This window comes from Scyliorhinus canicula, chromosome 7 (genome assembly GCF_902713615.1).
Source record: "Scyliorhinus canicula chromosome 7, sScyCan1.1, whole genome shotgun sequence".
Taxonomy (NCBI): domain Eukaryota; kingdom Metazoa; phylum Chordata; class Chondrichthyes; order Carcharhiniformes; family Scyliorhinidae; genus Scyliorhinus; species Scyliorhinus canicula.
The window spans coordinates 127812899-127834076 of NC_052152.1; the positions used below are offsets into that span (position 1 = coordinate 127812899).

At 46.2% G+C, this 21178-nt stretch overlaps 1 protein-coding gene across 2 annotated transcripts in view; it reads right to left on the reverse strand.

The window, feature by feature from the left end:
* Window positions 1-5667: 5667 nt before the first annotated feature.
* bmp7b (bone morphogenetic protein 7b) overlaps window positions 5668-21178 on the reverse strand; it is a 226690-nt gene continuing 211179 nt past the window's right edge. For both annotated transcript variants that reach the window (XM_038802915.1, XM_038802914.1), the window contains 3 exons: window positions 16584-16660; window positions 11583-11693; window positions 5668-9073 (listed from right to left, as the gene is read on the reverse strand). In XM_038802915.1, coding sequence (XP_038658843.1) covers window positions 8924-9073; window positions 11583-11693; window positions 16584-16660 — 338 coding nt within the window. In that variant the 3' untranslated portion in view covers window positions 5668-8923. The remainder of the gene's footprint in view (window positions 9074-11582; window positions 11694-16583; window positions 16661-21178) is intronic.

Below are 21178 nucleotides of genomic sequence, written 5' to 3' on the forward strand. Positions count from 1 at the left end.
GTCATCTGGAATAATATGAGGAATTATTCTGGATTGATGCTAGGGTATCTTACTAATTGATATACCTATTCCTAATTTAATTGTTGACTTAATGTTCAATTGTTTTCTTATTTGGAGTTGTAATTTGTTTTATAATAGGTGGCCCTTGACATCTTTATGCCTGTAAAATACTGATATATGGTTTTATTGGGTGGCTTATTTCGGCTACAGTGCGAAGTCATCCTGCATAAACAAGAATAGTAGAATGTGTATATGGTGTATGTAGCATATCTGGAAAGTCAATAGGCTGATGGGTGTGTGTTGGGAGAAATGAGTTGAGTACACAATTATGATATTCTGTACTGAGTTACATCCAATGTTGTTATCCTTTCACTGTCATAAGCCTAGCAATTTTCTCCTTTCTAATCTTGGTGGGTGATATTTAATTATGATGGGAGGAATCTTCTCACCTTAGTTTTCTTCTTGGAAACCAGGACTGTTTTTGGGTTGTAAACCTGACCGCTGGATTAGCATGGTGGTGGGTGAACATCCAGTGCCAGGCATCTTGTCAACTACTGGCAATGCATGCTCACCTGGAAAGTTGTTCTGAGTGAGGACACATGTGTCAGCAGTGTTCTGCCGTGATTGCCTGAAGCATTGGTGCACAGACGAGTCAGGATGGTTGATATTCTATCCATAGATCTTCAGTGTAAATATCAGTTTGTCAATATCACTGATGCAGCCACTCCTGCTGTGCTCTTGCTTCTTCCGATCTGTCATGTTGGGGACACAGCGTAAAACTTCCACCCTCCAAATCCTAATCACAAAATTGTCTGATTCAGAGCTTGGCAAATTTGTTATTCTCCTGCAAATCCCAGACTGTTTCTACCCATAGGACCATTTATATAAAGGGACATGGGGCGTGATTCTCCGACCTCCACGCCGGGTGGGAGAATCGCGGGAATTCCGGGCGATTCATGCCACGCCGCCCTGGCTCCCACTCCCCCCCCAAAACGGCGTGTCGCGTTTTGCGACAGGCCACTCGGAGAATCGCCCCCCCTGTCCAGCGGCGATTCTCCGGCCCGGATGGGCCGAGCGGCCTGCCTAATCCGAATGGTTCATGCCGGCGCCAACCACACCTGGTCGCTGCCAGTGTGAACAGTGCGCGACCGCTGCATGTGGGGCCTGTGGGGGGCGGAGGAGGATCGAGCACCAGGGGGGCGCTCAGGAGGGCTCTGGCCCGCGAACGGTGCCCACCGATCATCGGGCCGGTGTCTCTGAAAGATGCACTCTTTTCCCTCCGCCGCCTCGCAAGATTAATCCTCCATGTCTTGCGGGGCGGTGGAGGGGAAGAGGGCAACCGCGCATGCACGGGTTGGCGCTGGCCAACCTGCGCATGCGCGGGTGATGTCATTCAGGCGCCGCCGGCCGCGTCATTCAGGCGGCGCCGCTTTGACGCAAGCGCCAAGACCCGGCGCGCGAGATTGACGTGCCGCCGCTCCTAGCCCCCTGGGGGTGGGAGAATAGGGGGCGAGGAGCGGTCTCCGACGCCGGAGTGAAACACTCCGGTTTTCACTCCGGCTTTGGCACTTTGTCTCCCTTTGGGAGAATCACGCCCATGATATTTCATTATATCAGAGTCCTAAAATTGCTTGCCTGTTCACATAGATATGTCTGAATATGCAACTAACATTGATCTGTTAACAGACACCATATCAAACATTTTATGGGACATTGAAAGCATCGAGACAGGGAGGGTGCAAAATATCAGATTTGAAGGGGTTCCTGCCATCACTTGCTTTTTACCAGCAGCACAGAGAGTGGTGGTGGGCACTTGAGGTGATTAAATTGCCAACTAAGGGTCATTTATTGGCCTTTTGCCACTGCTACTGGTGTTTTACCAATGGTGGATCGGCTTCATATGATGCCTTTTGGAGGGCCATTTGTGGCAAGGACCATCCCCTCAATATCAACCAATCTACCCTGAAGAATGACTCACTCCACCCTTTTGCCAAGACCTGCCTGAGTGTCCCCGTTGAACCCGACAACAATTCCCTGGGTACCAAGCGCTCTTTCATTGATGCTACTGCTGCCTGGTTGCAGTTCCTGCAGCTACCACCACTCCCATTCAGTTGGCCAGGAGCTCTTCTGGGGGAGGGTGGGAGGGGGGAAATCAGTTCATTTTCCATAAAGGAATGAGTGTCCCAACTGCAAGCAGTTAATTTCCTGCTGCACGTAAAGGTGGGTTGGGCCTCCATAATCAGCCTAGGCAAGGTTGCCCCTGACTTTCCAGCCAATGGACAGGGCCAGCCCCCATAAAATCTTGGCCTATGTATATGTTGTATGTGTAAAGGCAGATGCATCCTTCAAACAATCCTTCTTTGGAAGAGAAGCATAGGGTGACTACGCTAAGTGAATTTACTAAATTCCCACTGGGAACTGCAGCCTGTATACAACAACAAACAAGCTACAGTATATGATTAGACACACTTTGCACTATTATTTGAGAATCACTCATGGGTTTCTGTAAAATTCTCCATTACAGTTTAGAGATAATGTACAAATGTGACTTCAAATGAAGCAGTTTCCAGGCTTCACGTACCAGCCTCCCCGAACAGGTGCTGGAATGTGGCGACTAGGGGCTTTTCACAGTAACTTCGTTTGAAGCCTACTTGTGACAATAAGCGATTTTCATTTTCATTTCATTTTCAGTTCCCAGTAAACAAGTGCCTATTCAAAGGTGTGTTTGTGGTGTGTGGCACCTATTGTAGCATTGCCAGAAAATAGCAGGGTTCACTGATCTGTGAAAGATTACTGACCAAGTTAAGTCTGAAATGGAAAATAGTACCTAAAAATGTTACTCAAGACGTTAATCTTAAATTAAAGTTTAAAAAAAGCAGGAAGATTGGATGATTGCTTTATTTAGAACAGGCTTGTGGAACAGTAACTTAGTGGAGATTTTTCGCGATTCATTGCAAAATCTGGAATAAATTAAACATTAGAACGTAAATGATTTCTGAAGAACAGTGTGAACTGGAGTTTGCACACAATTAGAAATTTAATCCAAAATTCAATCTCACATTAGTCTCATTTTCGAGGTATCTATAGTATTTGGGCATTTCCGACTGGTAACTTAAGTGTAAATCCCTCATGAGTAATAGTAATGTTTTTGATTGCTCCTGGGTAATCAGGATAAAAAGTAGGTTCAGGTTATCAGTGGTATATGACAGCTTTAGATTATCCCTTATCAGGGTAAATAAGAAAATCAGGGTAAAATTAGAATATCCTGATCTGGCAACATGCCAAGTTTACAATTCCCATCTTTGTATCCAAATTCCTCCAAGACCTTGCTCCTCCTGACATCTATAATCTCCTCCAGCTCCACAGTCCTTTGAGATCTTGTGCTCCTTCAACTCTGGCCTCTTGCTCATTCCCTATTTTAATCATTGGCTATGTCTTCAGATGTTTAGGCCCTTAACTCTCATAGAACATTACAGCACAGAACAGGCCCTTCGGCCCTCGATGTTGTGCCGAGCAATGATCACCCTACTTAAACCCACGTAACCCGTATACCCGTAACCCAACAATCCCCCCATTAACCTTACACTACGGGCAATTTAGCATGGCCAATCCACCTAACCCGCACATCTTTGGACTGTGGGAGGAAACCGGAGCACCCGGAGGAAACCCACACACACACAGGGAGGACGTGCAGACTCCACACAGACAGTGACCCAGCCGGGAATCGAACCTGGGACCCTGGAGCTGTGAAGCATTGATGCTAACCACCATGCTACCGTGAGGCCCCTAAATCCCCTCTCTGTATATTTCTCGAATCCCCTCGCTGTATATTTCCAGTTCTCTACTTTTCTCTTCTCCTTCAAAGAACTCCTTAAAATCTACCTCTTTGACCAGAGTTTTGGTCACCTACTCTAATATATCCTTGGTGTTATTTTATTGTGAAGCACCTTAGAATGTAAAGGTGCCATATAAGTGCAAGATTATTTGTTCTTGGTATTCAGGGGGAATGAACAGTTTCAAATTATTGCAGGTAACCAGATATACAGATACTGAATATTGATTAAACAGGTAAGTTTACCTTGATCATAGAACATAGAACAGTACAGCACAGAACAGGCCCTTCGGCCCTCGATGTTGTGCCGAGCAATGATCACCCTACTTAAACCCACGTAACCCGTATACCCTTAACCCAACAATCCCCCCATTAACCTTACACTACGGGCAATTTAGCATGGCCAATCCACCTAACCCGCACATCTTTGGACTGTGGGAGGAAACCGGAGCACCCGGAGGAAACCCACGCACACACGGGGAGGACGTGCAGACTCCACACAGACAGTGACCCAGCCGGGAATCGAACCTGGGACCCTGGAGCTGTGAAGCATTGATGCTAACCACCATGCTACCGTGAGGCCCCTTGGATAGATGGATTGTTACTTGTGAACTTTCTGGAGGGGCAAATATAAATACAATGCTAGGCTTCGGGCTGCACCTCATTGGCCGGAATTTCCCGGCCATTCTCGCCAGTGGGATGTACTGGTTCTGCTGATGGTGAACCCCGCCGCGGGTTTCCTGGCGGTGGGGGTGCATAGAACGGGGTGCTTAGTGGCACAGTAGTTAGCACTGCTGCATCACAGCACCAGGGACCTGGGTTTGATTCCAGCCTTGGGTGACTGTCTGTATGGAGTTTACATGTTCTCCCTCTGTCTGCTTGGGTTTCCTCCGGGTGCTCCGGTTTTCTCCCACAGTCCAAAGATGTGCAGGTTAGGTGTATTTGCCAGAATAAAATTGCCCCTTAGTGTCCATAGGTGTGCAGGCTAGATGGGGTTACAGGGAGTTGGCCAAGGTAGGGTCTTTCAGAGGATCGGTGAAGACTTGATGGGCCAATTGACCTGCTGCTCTGGAGGAATTCTATGGAAAACACGTTGCGAGAGGCATGGAAAATCACACCCAGTGGGAGAGATGGGGGAAGGGAGAGACTTGCTGTGCCCCCTGTGTAATAGTTTAGAATTAGGGGATACAGTTCAAGAATAAGAGGCCTCCCTTTTAAGACAGAGATCAGGAGAATGTCTTTCTCTCATTGAATTTATTCAAGGTAGAGTTAGACAGATTTTTGATAGACCATGGAGTCAAGTGTGATGGGGGCAGATGCAAAAGTGGAGTTGAGACTACAACCGATCACCTATGATCTTATGGAATGGCAGAGCAGGTTTGAAGGGCTGACTGGCCTATTTTTACTCTTAAATCCTGTATTCCTATGTTTCTGATTACATAGAACTACATAGATAATCCAGCACAGAAACAGGCCATTCAGCCCAAAGATTTGGCAAATGCATGGCAGATGCAGTATAACATGGATAGATGTGAAGTTATCCACTTCCGATGAAGAAACAGAATGCAGAGTATTATTTAAATAGAGATAGATTGGGAAATATGGGAAATATTGATGTATAAAGGGACCTGAGTGCCCTTGTACACCAGTCAATGAAGGCAACTATGCTGGTACAGCAAATGGTATGTTGGCCTTCATTGCAAGAGAACTTGAGTACGTGAGTACAGGCGCAGGCATGTCTTGCTAAAACATTACAGGGCCTTGGAGAGACCACACCTGGAATATTGTGTGCAGCTTTGGTCTTGTTATCTAAGAAAACATGAGCTGGATCTTCCGCCCTGCTGCGCCACAGTTCAGGTTCACCTTGCCGGCGGGATGCTCCGTTACGCCAGCTGGTCAATGCGGTTTCCCATTGTGGGGCAGCCCCATGCCGTCGGGAAACCCCCGGGCTGCTGGCAAAACAGAGCATCCTGCCGGCGGAGAATCCAGCCCGATATATTTTCCATAGACGGAGTGCAGTGAAGGTTCACCAGATCAATTCGTGGGTTGGCAGGATTATTGTATGAGGAGATATTGGGTTGACTGCCTGTATTCACTGGAATTTAGAAGAATGAGAGGGGATCTCACTGAAACGTATAAAATTCTGATAGGACTGGACAGGCTGGATGCAGGGATGTTGTTTCCTCTGACTGGGGGAGTCCAGAGCCTGTCTCGGCTTCACAGTCTCAGGATATGGGTGAGGCCATTTAGGGCTGAGATGAGGAACAGCCTCTTTACCCAGAGGATGGAGAACCTATGGAATTATCTAACACTTAAGACTGTGGAGGCCAAGTCACTAAATATGTTTAAGAAGAAAATATATAGATTTCTAGACCCCCAAATGCATTAAGGTGTATGGGGAGAACATGGGAGTATGGTGTTAAGATAGAAGATCAGGCATGATCACATTGAATGGTGGAGCTGGCTTGAAGGGCTGCCTGGCCTACTCCTACTCCTATTTTCTCTGTGGTCTGTGCCAGTGTTTATAAACATCCTCCTGCCTTACTTCATCTAACCCCATCAGTATAACTGTTTCTTTCTTCATCATTTGTCTATTTAAATGCACGTATTCAATTTTCCTCACCGAGTTCCATATAAAGATGTATCTCTGGAATGCTCCTTTTGATTTATTGGTGACTGCCTCTGGTTTTGGTCTCCCCACAAGTTGAAACATTTCCTCTACACCTACCCTATTAAATCCCTTTCTAATTGTTAAATTACTCTTTTAGGTCACATCTAAGCCTTCTCTTTCCTAGAGACAAGAGTCCAACTCTATTCAGCCTTTCTAAATAAGCATATTCCCTCAGTTCTAGCATAATTCTTGTGTATCGTTTTCACATCTCCTCAGTGCCTCCAAATCCTTTTTGTAATATTAAAACCATGCTGCAAGGTTACACGCAAAGGAACAGAAAAATCCTCCTCCGGTGACTTGACTATGAATATCTCAGGCCACTTAAGCCAGAGCTTCTCAGTTGCAAAATTGCCATTCAGCTTACACTAAGCAGCCAAAAATCAACTTTCATTTGTATTTTTCCAGTTTTCACAACTAAACTTCTGAGGCTGCTGGGTGTCATTTTCAAGCTTGTCTTCTGGATGCTAAGTTGGCTGAGGCATCACATTACAGAGGCAGAGACCATCTGCTGTGCACTTCAAACTGTGAAGTTGGAAATTACCCCAAGCTGCTCGCTGACCCTCGCTGCACATGACGATCTAATCATAGTAACACAGAATCCCTACAGTGCAGAAGGAGGCCATTCAGCCCATCGATTGTGCACCGACCCTCTGAAAGAGCACCCTACCCAGGCCCATACCCCTGCACTGTCCACATAATTCCATCTAACCTAAGGGATACAAAATGGCAATTTAGCATGGCCAATACACCTAACCTGCACATCTTTTGACTGTGGGAGGAAACTGAAGCCTGTGGAGGAAACCCACGCAGTCACCCAAGGTTGGAATCGAACTCGGGTCCCTGGCACTGTGAGGCAGCAGTGCTAACCACTGTGCCACTGTGTTGCCCCAGTTCATACTATTCTTGTTAAGTGAGGCAAAATACTAAATGTAGGCCATTTGATCATAACTGAAATCCTATCCTAAATACGATTCAACAGGTTTCATTGGACAGAATGCACCAATGAGAGTTCTGGTTGCTATTAATCTTGCTTATCCCCTCCCCCCTTCCACCTCCAGGAAGTGCTAAGGCCAAATGTAATGCCCCTCACCTCTCTGTCAACATCAGTTAACTCAGCATAGACTTCATATCAAAGTCGTCCAAATTTCCCTCAATCCAGTTCCTAAATCCAATGGACAACTGAGTTTTATTCACTATAAATCTAATATTCATAGCAATTGGAGATTTTTGTATCCCTGGCATGAAAAAACAAAACATTCCTGCACATTAACTGCATATATTTCATTTTGTGGTGAATTTTTTCCCTGTATTTCAAGAATTTTTCATGGAGTCAGTCACAGAACTGCTGAGCCTCCAGTGAGATTATGGTTTGAATTTTATGTTAGGGGCACAACCAAAGTAGGCAAGGGTGGGAGTGGATGTGAGATTGCGTCATTAGTACAATATTATACTATCTGACTAAATAACGGCCGTCCTGCATGAAACACGCTCTGGGAAAGAGTGAACATTGTAGGGGAGGGCAGGAAGAAGGTGGGCACAGAGAAAAGAGAGTGTGCAGGCTGGTGCTTCCAATATGCTCCCTCAGGGGGACAGCCGCTGTGAAGCTCCTGACTGGTAAAAAATAGCGATCAGTGGATAAACTATCCCATCAGTGTCTAGGCACTGACCTCAGTCTCCCGACATATTTGTTAATTTTATTTGAGCCCAACTTCCATTCCGTACTGGTTGGAGGTTGCAACTTAAACATAGAGGCTGCCTTGCCCACCTGCCAACTCTAAAGGCAGATGGCAACATAAAGTCCTAGTCAATTGCTGTTTAAATAGGTTAAATTTGCTTCTTTATTTTTGGTGGGTGTGCCTCTGAGTCGCACATATGACCGCTGAATGAAATATTGCATGAGGAAGCGACGATCTTGGGACATAAATGCGCCTGCCATCTTTTCGCGCAGTTTTATGTTCTTCCAGGTCGAGCCCGTGTGCAAAATTTAAATGTAAAATTCTAGCCTAGGGGTCACAGTTGGGCATTAACCCAGAAGTATCCAGTTATGTTGCACCTCAGACATCGTATATGGATTTTCTTCCTGCTCAGATTGAGTAATTAATGGAAAAGGAATAAATCAATTGTCAGGAAATGTCCTTTCTCCACTAAAAATTGCAAATCTACCAGCAAATACTTTTTAAAATGTGGGTCTTACAGAAGCCATTCTTACTCAGAAATTTTGCTGCTCTTACTCTAAGTATACAAAGACTTAATGTACAGTCAGCCTTGAAAAATAAAGATCATTAAAAAAATTCTCAATTTACAATTAGTTTTTCCTTTAAACAACCTCAGACGATTTGACAAGTTAAATTATCACAAGAGATCCGTGACTTGCAGTCTTTCCAACACCCATCAGATACAGCTTTTTCTTCTCTCTTATGCTAATGGCAGCCGCATGCTCTGACCACCATATTCCTGTATTTTTTTAAGATGACGTTTGAGCTGTCGTCAAAGTAAAGCACGGATATGGCATTGAGCTGTGTGGGAGCGCAGCATGGCTTCGGGACATTCTCTGGGTTTATTAAATGAACCTGAATGTAAAATTAAGAGAGAAAGCAGCATTTCAAGGACAATCATAATATAGTTAACAATGCACACTGTCCATGCAACAGAATCCATACACATATAATTATAACCAAGAATTGATATACCTTTTATCTCAATCAAGAATTCTCCTTCACCGTGATTGACAGTGCCCTTGCCATGTCCAGTTCATTTCCTACATTTCTACTCTCAGTCCTTCCCATCCCTCCCAGAACCATGATAGGGTCCCCCCCTGCCCTCACCTTCAATCCTCCCAGCCTCCAGATCCAATTTTTCATCTTGTGCCATTTCTGCCTACTCTGGTGTGGCATCATCATTAAACACATTGGGGGTGATTTTATCCGGCACAAATCCCACTATGTCGGGAAAATACTGTGTGAGCCCTGAAACGGGATTTGTGCCTAGTAAATTTTGACCAAAGTCCAAAGATGTGCAGGTTGGGTGGATTGGCCATGAAAAATTGCCCTTAGTGTCCAAAATTCTATGATTAACCTAGGACAAAAGTTTGGCACAACATCTTGGGCCGAAGGGCCTGTTCTGTGCTGTATTTCTCTATCTATCTAAGAAACAGTTCACAATGTACCCGGGCCTTCCCAGCAGATGTAATCTTGTACATGCCCTCGTTGAGTGTGAAACAGATTAACATAATATGCAGGGTTGTTTTAAACCGGGTTCTCCCGGTTCCCGCAATCTCCCACCCTTCAGCAGCATGAGGCTGGCGCGAATTACTGCAGCTCTCCACAAATGGAGACCAAATGTGATGACTACGCTGGGAGATTTGGAGGCTGTTGTAGCCCTCGGGTGGTCGGAGACATGAGGCACTGCCTCCGGAACCATGGCAGTGCCAGCCTGGCACTTCCAGATTGGCGTTGCCACGGGGAGTGCCCAGGGGCCCCTGAGGGGATCGGGTATTTGATGACCTCCAAGCAGGATGCCACCCTCCTGTGGGAGGGGTGTGTGCCGGTACTGGCGATTGGGGGGAATTCCTGGTTTCAGTGATTTGAGAGTGGGGCGGGGGGAGTCTGAAGCCAGCAAGAAAGGGGGTGTCTGCAGCGCTATTCTGAGATTAGGACGCCCTTTAAAATGAGGTGGCATGTCAGCGTGTTTAGGCCCTGCCCTCTCAATGCCGGTGCAAATCATGCCCTCCCTCCAAAAAAATGATTAAGTGCGGGAAGATCACAATGGAAATCATGCCAGTTGAAACAGCGACTTGCTTTAACTTATATTTATTTAGTATACTATTTTTATTGCTCTCCTGTACATTGGGGGACCAAATGCTGATTGGGTGATTGCTTTGTGGAACACCTCCATTTACTTCCAGTGACTTGTTATTTCAATTCTTGGTCCCATCCTGGTCTTTCTGCCTCTACCTCTTAACCTGCTCCAGTGAATCTTAGCATAAGCTTGAGGAACAACTCCTCACCTTTCAGTAGGCATTTACAGCCTTCCCAACTCAATGTCAAGTTCAATAATTTAAGATCATATCCTCTACCCCCACTTTTTCGGATGTCAGCTATAGGTGACAATTGTACTGCCCCCATTTGCACTCTTCTAGATAAACCATGACCATGGCATAGATCTTCTTGTCAGCAGCTATTCTGGGGTGATCGCCACTGACTACTCTCTGTGCTCTTATTATTTTGTGTTCTTCCAGCTGGGATTTCTGATCCTGACTGCAGCAGCAATGCTTCAGTTAGGTGCAGTGACAATGTTGGAGTGAATTTCATCTTTAATCATTGGATGAAATGTGAAATGGGCAACATTGAGTTGGAGGCCTCCTTGCAAGTCAATAGAAACTAAATTTGGGTTGACTGTAAAATCAAATGTTGATTTGCTATCGCCTGGCTTGTGCCATTGCCAAAGACATTCCAACACCTGTGTCTATTTCCTGATCAAAGAAATGGATAAGAACTCACATGGCGTTGAACTAAATTTACAACATGGAAACTATCTTTAGGCCCAACCAGTCCATGTTGGTGTTTATCCTGCACCAATATTTCCTCTATGTCTGTAGCTGCACAGCTCTGCAGCAACGCAGGGGTTCCTGGCCAGGACATGCACAAGTTGGCACCTTGCGTGTGTGTGTGGTCATGAAGAAAATTTAAAGACACTGTGCACTTAAATGAATCAGCTGCACACTCAAAAAATGATTAATTGTAACCCCATCTTGCCATATGTTCCCATGTCACTTATTCTCCTTTCCTTCATCTGCCTATTTAACCTATTTTTAAATGCTAACATCTCTCCTCCGACAACTAACTTTGGTAGAGTATTCCACAACCTTGCACTTTAGGGTCTGAAGGTAAAGAGTCCATAATTGATGTCAGCATTTTTTAAGAAATATCAAGGGTGGCAATGGGGGGGGGGGGGGGGGGGGGGGGGGGGGGGTGGGGGGGGGGGGGTCACTGTTTTGAATTTTCAGGTTTTACTTTTCCATACATTGTAAGATGTCACCTTATTTCTTCCTGTGTTGTACACTGGTTAGACAGCACTTACCAGAGTTTGAACAATTGCATGATTTGTAGCATTCATGTATGAGTTCAGTGGGAATGAACATTCTCCCTCACAATAGTACGCAGCATATCCTTCGGGAGCTATGATCCAGTCCTTCAAGGAGAGAAACAGGATACACGTTCAGAACAGAGTTTCTGAATATTGATGCCATTGAATGAATGGTTCTACATCTTTCTAAAAACAGGCATGCAACTATCTTTTTAAAAAAAATACTTCTACAAAGTGTCATCAAATCTTCACTTTAAATGTCAGTTTAATTGTGACCATCAAGAGAAAAAGAAGAAACTACTTATAGCATTCATTCAAAAGAAAGCAAATAATGCTGGACCAGGGTTCAGATAGAACATAGAACATAGAACGATACAGCGCAGTACAGGCCCTTCGGCCCTCGATGTTGCACCGACATGGAAAAAATCTAAAGGCCATCTAACCTACACTATGCCCTTATCATCCATATGCTTATCCAATAAATTTTTAAATGCCCTCAATGTTGGCGAGTTCACTACTGTTGCAGGTAGGGCATTCCACGGCCTCACCACTCTTTGCGTAAAAAACCCACCTCTGACCTCTGTCCTATATCTATTACCCCTCAATTTAAGGCTATGTCCCCTCGTGCTAGCCACCTCCATCCGCGGGAGAAGGCTCTCGCTGTCCACCCTATCTAACCCTCTGATCATTTTGTATGCCTCTATTAAGTCACCTCTTAACCTTCTTCTCTCTAACGAAAACAACCTCAAGTCCATCAGCCTTTCCTCATAAGATTTTCCCTCCATACCAGGCAACATCCTGGTAAATCTCCTCTGCACCCGTTCCAAAGCTTCCACGTCCTTCCTATAATGAGGCGACCAGAACTGTACGCAATACTCCAAATGCGGCCGTACTAGAGTTTTGTACAACTGCAACATGACCTCATGGCTCCGGAACTCAATCCCTCTACCAATAAAGGCCAACACACCATAGGCCTTCTTCACAACCCTATCAACCTGGGTGGCAACTTTCAGGGATCTATGTACATGGACACCGAGATCCCTCTGCTCATCCACACTACCAAGAATTTTACCATTAGCCAAATATTCCGCATTTCTGTTATTCTTTCCAAAGTGAATCACCTCACACTTCTCCACATTAAACTCCATTTGCCACCTCTCAGCCCAGCTCTGCAGCTTATCTATGTCCCTCTGTAACCTGCAACATCCTTCCGCACTGTCTACAACTCCACCGACTTTAGTGTCGTCTGCAAATTTACTCACCCATCCTTCTGCGCCCTCCTCTAGGTCATTTATAAAAATGACAAACAGCAACGGCCCCAGAACAGATCCTTGTGGTACGCCACTCGTAACTGAACTCCATTCTGAACATTTCCCATCAACTACCACTCTCTGTCTTCTTTCAACTAGCCAATTTCTGATCCACATCTCTAAATCACCCTCAATCCCCAGCCTCCGTATTTTCTGCAATAGACGACCATGGGGAACCTTATCAAACGCTTTACTGAAATCCATATACACCACATCAACTGCTTTACCCTCGTCTACCTGTTCAGTCACCTTCTCAAAGAACTCGATAAGGTTTGTGAGGCATGACCTACCCTTCACAAAACCATGCTGACTATCCCTAATCATATTATTCCTATCTAGATGATTATAAATTGTATCTTTTATAATCCTCTCCAAGACTTTACCCACCACAGACGTTAGGCTCACCGGCCTATAGTTACCGGGGTTATCGCTACTCCCCTTCTTGAACAAAGGGACCACATTTGCTATCCTCCAGTCCTCTGGCACTATTCCTGTAGCCAATGATGACCTAAAAATCAAAGCCAAAGGCTCAGCAATCTCTTCCCTGGCTTCCCAGAGAATCCTAGGATAAATCCCATCTGGCCCCGGGGACTTATCTATTTTCACCTTGTCCAGAATTGCCAACACTTCTTCCCTACGCACCTCAATGCCATCTATTCTAATAGCCTGGGTCTCAGCATTCTCCTCCACAATATTATCTTTTTCTTGAGTGAATACTGACGAAAAGTATTCATTTAGTATCTCGCTTATCTCCTCAGCCTCCACACACAACTTCCCACCACTGTCCTTGACTGGCCCTACTCTTACCCTAGTCATTCTTTTATTCCTGACATACCTATAGAAAGCTTTTGGGTTTTCCTTGATCCTACCTGCCAAAGACTTCTCATGTCCCCTCCTTGCTCGTCTCAGCTCTCTCTTTAGATCCTTCCTCGCTTCCTTGTAACTATCAAGCGCCCCAACTGAAACTTCACGCCTCATCTTCACATAGGCCTCCTTCTTCCTCTTAACAAGAGATTCCACTTCTTTGGTAAACCACGGTTCCCTCGCTCGACCCCTTCCTCCCTGCCTGACTGGTACGTACTTATCAAGAACATGCAATAGCTGTTCCTTGAACAAGCTCCACATATCCAGTGTGCCCAACCCTTGCAGCCTACTTCTCCAACCAACACATCCTAAGTCATGTCTAATGGCATCATAATTGCCCTTCCCCCAGCTATAACGCTTGCCCTGCGGGGTATACTTATCCCTTTCCATCACTAATGTAAAGGTCACCGAATTGTGGTCACTGTTTCCAAAGTGCTCACCTACCTCCAGATCTAACACCTGGCCTGGTTCATTACCCAAACCAAATCCAATGTGGCCTCGCCTCTTGTTGGCCTGTCAACATATTGTGTCAGGAAACCCTCCTGCACACATTGTACAAAGAATGACCCATCTAATGTACTCGAACTGTATCTTTTCCAGTCAATATTTGGAAAGTTAAAGTCTCCCATAACAACTACCCTGTTACTTTCGCTCTTTTCCAGAATCATCTTCGCCATCCTTTCCTCTACATCCCTAGAACTATTAGGTGGCCTATAGAAAACTCCCAACAGGGTGACCTCTCCTTTCCTGTTTCTAACCTCAGCCCATACTACCTCAGAAGAAGAGTCCCCATCTAGCATCCTTTCCACCACCGTAATACTGTCCTTGACTAGCAGCGCCACACCTCCCCCTCTTTTGCCCCCTTCTCTGAGCTTACTAAAACACCTAAACCCCGGAACCTGCAACAACCATTCCTGTCCCTGCTCTATCCATGTCTCTGAAATGGCCACAACATCGAAGTCCCAGGTACCAACCCATGCTGCCAGTTCCCCTACCTTATTTCGTATACTCAAATTTTACATTTATACTGTAATTATGGCAAACTTTAGCAATTACTGGTGGCACAGAATTCCATTAGATGTCATGAAAGATGGATTTTACTGTGAGACGTTATGCTTATCAAAATGAAGGAGATTATGGGAATGGAACACTCCAGTGAGACTCAAGCATTCCTAGGTCAGATGCAAAGTAAAACTCCCTCTGTAAAGCTTAAAATCATGCCTTAATCTAATTCTTGTTGCATCAATGTGACAATTGTCCTTTTTCACAGCAGGCAGTCATACTGTAGTCTGTCTGTGTGAGACAGCTAATTAGGGTCCACTTTGGGTCATGAAACTATGGTCACTAGGAATCGGACTGCGATGGAACTCGAGGTGAGTCACATGAGATGCTCACTGTCAGCAGATTGATTAGCCTTTCATCTCATCAGTCTGAACTAGATTTGAAATCAGGCCCCAGAGGTGAAAAGCTAAGCTTTGGTTTTCCTACCTATGCCAACAGTAACTCATTTACTCAAATGCATTGCAGTCAGTCACAAAATAACATGCCAATCAGAAAATCTAGGCTCTAGTTTCTAATCTGGTCCCACAAAAATTTACTCGGCAGTGTAATTAGATAGTTCTAAAATATTTCCATATTAAAATTGTGACTATCCCACCAGTCTCCCTCACTGGGCTTAAGGACAGTATTTTGTTGCTGGCACCTAAAGTATGCCAATGGAGGTTCCACTAATCCAGGTTGAATTAAAGTTTCCTGTTAATTTACTGGGATACCTCTAAGGTCCAATTTCAAATATTTATACATTGATTCGGCAGGACTTTACTTTCCACATTTTAAATAGATTTATAATTTTTTCTTTCAAACACATTACCCAGAGACAATGGTGAGAAAAATACCAACTAGATTCCCCCAAACTTCTACAAAGTGTCATCAAATCTGTTAGTCAATGTGATGTCTCTGAGATCTCTCTCAGAACTACACTGGAGTGCTGTTATATCCTGAAGTGGCACTTGATCATTCAAACAATTAACTCAGTAAAATCATCGATCATAGAATTTACAGTGTAGAAGGAGGCCATTTGGTCCATCGAGTCTGCACCAGCCCTTGGAAAGAGCACTCTACTTAAGCCCACACCTCCACCCTATCCCTGTAACCCAGTAACACCACCTAATCTTTTGGACGCTAAAGGGCAATTTAGCGTGGCCAATCCACCTAACCTGCATATCTTTGGATTGGAAGGAAACCGGGCACCCAAAGGAAATCCTTGCAGACACGGGGAGAAAGTTCAAACTCCACACAGACGGTCACCTGAGGCTGGAATTGAACCCGGAACCCTGGAGCTATGAGGCAGCAGTGCCAACCAGTGTGCCACCATGCTGCCCGGTGTTACCAAAGAAGCTAAGCTTACACCGAGGTTGGATATTACAATGAAGGTTCAAAAGTCTGATTGAGATTCCAGAGATTCAAAATAAAAACTTGTGAAATGCTGCATGCTAAGGTCTGCATGTTTACACTATAAAGCCCCGAACAGCGAGGAATGAAAGGGACTAAGCTCTCTGCGAATCCAGAATTGTTACGGGTATCTGGAAGTGGAACAGCTTTAAATTTGTGTCCTCTAAGGGGGCATTTGACTAGCCCCAATGGAGGATGCATTTGTTCTCTGAAATACAGGTTGTGGAAATATTCTTTGCAAGAGCTGTGCTGGCTAAAAGATAACTATGAAATAATATATTTAAACAAAATCTACACCAGTTGGAACATTCTGAATTGATTTTGGCAAGAAACAAACATGCTTTTAGAGTTCTTAATGTTCTGAAGTTACCTGCCATCCCAGGTCACGAAAGCTGACATACAGCTCATGCTTCATGCAGGCCTGGCGTTGGTCACTGCTACTGTTCTCTGGTAATCATAAAAGACAGAGGCCATTATCAACAGGATATCAGCGCAAAGTCTGCCTCAGCTATCGAGTTCCTGTGTCAAATAATTGGCAAGGAGAGCAGGATATTAGAAAATGAAATGAAATGAAAATTGCTTATTGTCACGAGTAGGCTTAAATGAAGTTACTGTGAAAAGCCCCTAGTCGCCACATTCCGGCGCCTGTCCGGGAGGCTGGTACGGGAATCGAACCGTGCTGCTGGCCTGCTTGGTCTGCTTTAAAAGCCAGCGATTTAGCCGAGTGAGCTAAACCAGCCCATCATCTAGGCATCTGCATGTTTCAAATAGGAAAGAGTTATTCAATTCTTGCAGAGGTTGCACGGTTACAGAGCTGTGCAGAGAGAAAAGAAAAGGACTATTAACCTTCCACAATCTCATGATATCCCAAAGTGCTTTACAGCCAATTAAGTATTTTTTAAGTATGGCCAAAGTTGTAATGTAGGAAATGCAGCAGCCAATTTGCACAAAGCAAATTCCCACAAACAGCAATGTTCTAATGAGTAGATAATCTGTTTTGTGATGTTAATTGAGGGATAGATATTGCCGAGGACACTGGGGAGAGCTCCTCTGTTATTCTTTAATATAGTGCCATGGAATATTTTACATTCACCTTACAGAGCAGACAGGCGTGAGTTTATGGGCTGGATTCTCCCCTACCCGATGTGACGGAGGGTCCCGGCGTAGGGGAGTGGCGCCAACCACTCAGGGGTCGGGCCTCCCCAAAGGTGGGGAATTCTCCCCACCTTTGGGGGCCAGCCCCGCGCCGGAGCGGTTGGCACCAGAAGACTGGCGCAAAAAACCGGCGCCCCCGGCAGCGGGGCTGGCCGAAAGGCTTTCGCCGGTCGGCGGCCGCTGACGTCACTGCCGGCGCATGCGCGATGTGGGTTTCTCTTCCGCTTCCGCCATGGCAGAGGCCGTGGCGGCTGCGGAGGAGTAATAGTGCACCCAGGACACTGGCCCGGAGTCTGAGCGGGGGGCCCTGATCGCGGTCCAGGCCACCGTGGGGGCACCCCCCAGGGTTCGATCGCCCCCCACCCCCCCCAGGACCCCGGGGCCCGCTCGCGCCGCTGATCCCGCCGTTCCAGAGGTGGTTCAAACCTCGGCGGTGGGAGAGGCCTACCAGCGGCGGGACTTCGGCCCATCCGGGCCGGAGAATCACCGCATGGGCCTCTCCGATCGGAGTGGCGAGATTCCCGCCACCGCCACTTCCCGGGTGGCAAAGAATCTCTGCCACGGCGGGGGTGGGATTTTCGGCGGCCCCAGGCGATTCTCCGACCCTGCTGGGGTCAGAGAATTTCGCCCTATATATCACTTGAAAGGTAGCAGCTTTGACAATGTAGTATTCATGAAAACATAGAAAATAGAAGCAGGAGGAGGCCATTCAGCCCTTTGAGTCTGCTCCACCATTCATGATCATCATGGCTGATCATAAAGTTCAATACCCTTATCACATCTTCGCGCCACCCCCCCCCCCCCCCCCCCCCCCCCCACCCCCCCCCAATATCCCTTGATCCCTTTAATGCCAAGAACTAAATCTAATGCCTTCTTGAAATTACACAACATTTTGGCTGCAACTACTTTCTGTGGCAGCGAATTCCGCAGATTACCACTGGATGAAGAAATTACCCCTCGCCCCAGTCCTAAAGTTTTATCCCTTATCCTCAAACTATGACCCCGAGTTCTGTACTCACCATCGGGAACATTCTTTCTGAATCTGTCTAATCCTGTTAGAATTTTATAAGTTTCCTTGAGATCCCTTCTCACCCTTCCAAACACCAATGAATATAACCCTAACCGACTTAGTCTCTCCTCATATGACATCCCCGCCATCCCAGGAATCAGCCTGGTAAACCTTCGCTGCACTTCCTCCATAGCAAGAACATCCTTCCTCAGATAAGGACACCAAAACTGCACACAATACTTCTAGGTGTGGCCTCACCAATGCCCTATAAAATTGGAGTAAAGCATCTTTATTTCTACTCAAATCCTCTTGCTATGAAGGCCAACATACCATTGCCCTTCTTTATTGCTTGCTGTACCTGCGTGCTTACTTTCACCGACTCATGCACGGGGATACCAAGGTCTCGCTGTGTATCCGCCTCAATTTACACCTATTCAAAAAATAATTTTTTTCCTATTCCCTCAGTAATGCACTGGAGTACCCTCACCCCACCCCACCTTTACCCCTTACCCCACAGCACCCTCACCCCACAGTACCCTCAATCCCACAGCACCCTCACCCCACCCCACCCTCACCCCACAGCACCCTCAGCCCCACACCACCCTCATACCACACCCACACCACCCTCTCACTCCACCACCTCCACTCTCCCAGGGCCCATGGTCCAATCATACGTCCTGTCCTGTGTGTTGCAGGACCTGCTGGGGTGTGTGGCAGGGTATGTATCACAGAGGGGATTGCAGGTTGTGGGGGGGGGGGGGACCGCGGGTGGGGAGAGGGCTGAGGGTAATGTGGGGGTGGGATGCAGTGTATGTGCCCATGGCCAGCACACCCCCCCCCCCCTCCCCACCAGTCGGTGAACCTGGAGGGACGTTGGCCCTGGTGCGCATGTTGTGCATCCTCCTCATCTTTTGATGCTCTTGTGTATAAATAATTCCAGGAGTATATTCAATGGATGTTAAAAAGCTGCAAAATCATTCAGCAGTTGATGGAAATTTTGATGGAATATACATTCAATATAGAACAATGAGTGAACTGGCAGAGCGAATTCTTGAAGTTGTTATATTAGCACTTCAGATTGCAAGTATTTGTCGAAAAAGCCCAATTGCAAGAGTTAACATAACATAGATTAAAATAGAACATACAGTGCAGAAGGAGGCCATTCGGCCCATCGAGTCTGCACCGACCCACCTCAGCCCTCACTTCCACCCTATCCCCGTAACCCAATAACTGCTCTGAACTATTTTTTGGTCACTAGCATTATCATGGCCAATCCATCTAACCTGCACGTTTTTGGACTGTGGGAGGAAACCGGAGCACCTGGAGGAAACCCACGCAGACACAGGGAGAACGTGCAGACTCCACACAGACAGTGACCCAACGGGGAATTGAACCTGGGACCCTGGTGCTGTGAAGCCACAGTGCTATCCACTTTGTAGAACAATTCCAGACCAATCCAGCCTGCAAGGAAGAGACCAGTCAAAATGCCTCTTTTTGGGAATCTAGAGCCATTCGATCCTGCTACAGAAGTTTGGGAACAGTATGTGCAACATTTAATTTCAGGAAGCAAAGAATAATTTTGTTAATTGCCAGTGGGGTACAGACATATACAGCGGGATTCTCCGCAATCAGCGCAATGGCCCGACGCCGGCGTCAAAAACGGCGCGAACCACTCCACCGTCGGGCTGACCGGAAGTAGTGGAATTCTCTGCACTTCCGGGTCCTAGGTGGACGCCGGAGGGGTTGGCGCCGTGCAAGCCAGTGGCGAAGGGACTGCGCGAGTCTGCGCATGCGCCAAAGGGCCAGCGTGATCCTACATGCGCGGAACCGCCGGCTGGTTCACACAAATTCGCGCCTTGACTTTTATTTTTCCCAGTTCTTCCTGGAAAACATCTTGGGACTTGCTGAAAATCTTAATAGAGCTCCCTTCTTTGATGCTTAAAATCACTAGACAATTTAATTTGAAATTCTGGATCCAGTCATGCCCCATTAAGCTCGGTCTCTGACCCGTCACCATGACTAAAGGCAGCTGAGTGGATTTCTGAGGATAGCTCACTCGGATCATCATTGTGCTTTTATATTTATGGCTGTCCGTATATGCCATCAGCCTGCTCCTGGTGTTCTTCAACTTTAGGGGTGGACCCCTTCTTGAAAGTGCCAGTAGGTGTGCTCCCCCACCACGGTGGCTGAGGCCCAGTGTCCACTTCCATTAATAACTTCCTTCCAATTACTACTAACTCCACTATGATTGGGGCCACTTTGCCTGCTTTTACATTACTGATAGGACATAACTTTTAGTTCCGCCTTAGGATCACCTTCCATCTGATATACTGGTGCTGTACTGTTTGATCTACTAGTACTCGGCAGACTCTGCTTATACTTGCACTTATGTCTTAAATGTTCTTTTTGCCCACACCTGAAGTGTTCAGCTTCCATAAATCTGCATACATCTGGGGGTGGCTTCTCCCATATCTGTAATGCTCTGCGTACTCTGGGTCTATCCTAGGTTGTGGGTTTAATCTTTTATACCTTCTGGCTCTTCCAGTTTTCATATTCATTTCCTTGCTTGGACCGCCGCATTCATTCCTGGCGCCACCGTTCCTGCCCTACGAGTGCTTTGTAACTACTGCCGCCCTTCTCCGTGCTCACAATGGCTAAAGTAATCTCCAGTGCCTTCAATCTAATGTGGCAGGGGGGTGGGAACCAGATTAGGAAGTTAGAGGTCAGTAAAGAGGCAGCAACTAAAGCCAGTAAGGTACTAGATAATAAACTCAATGTGACTAAGGGGAAGAGTAGACAGG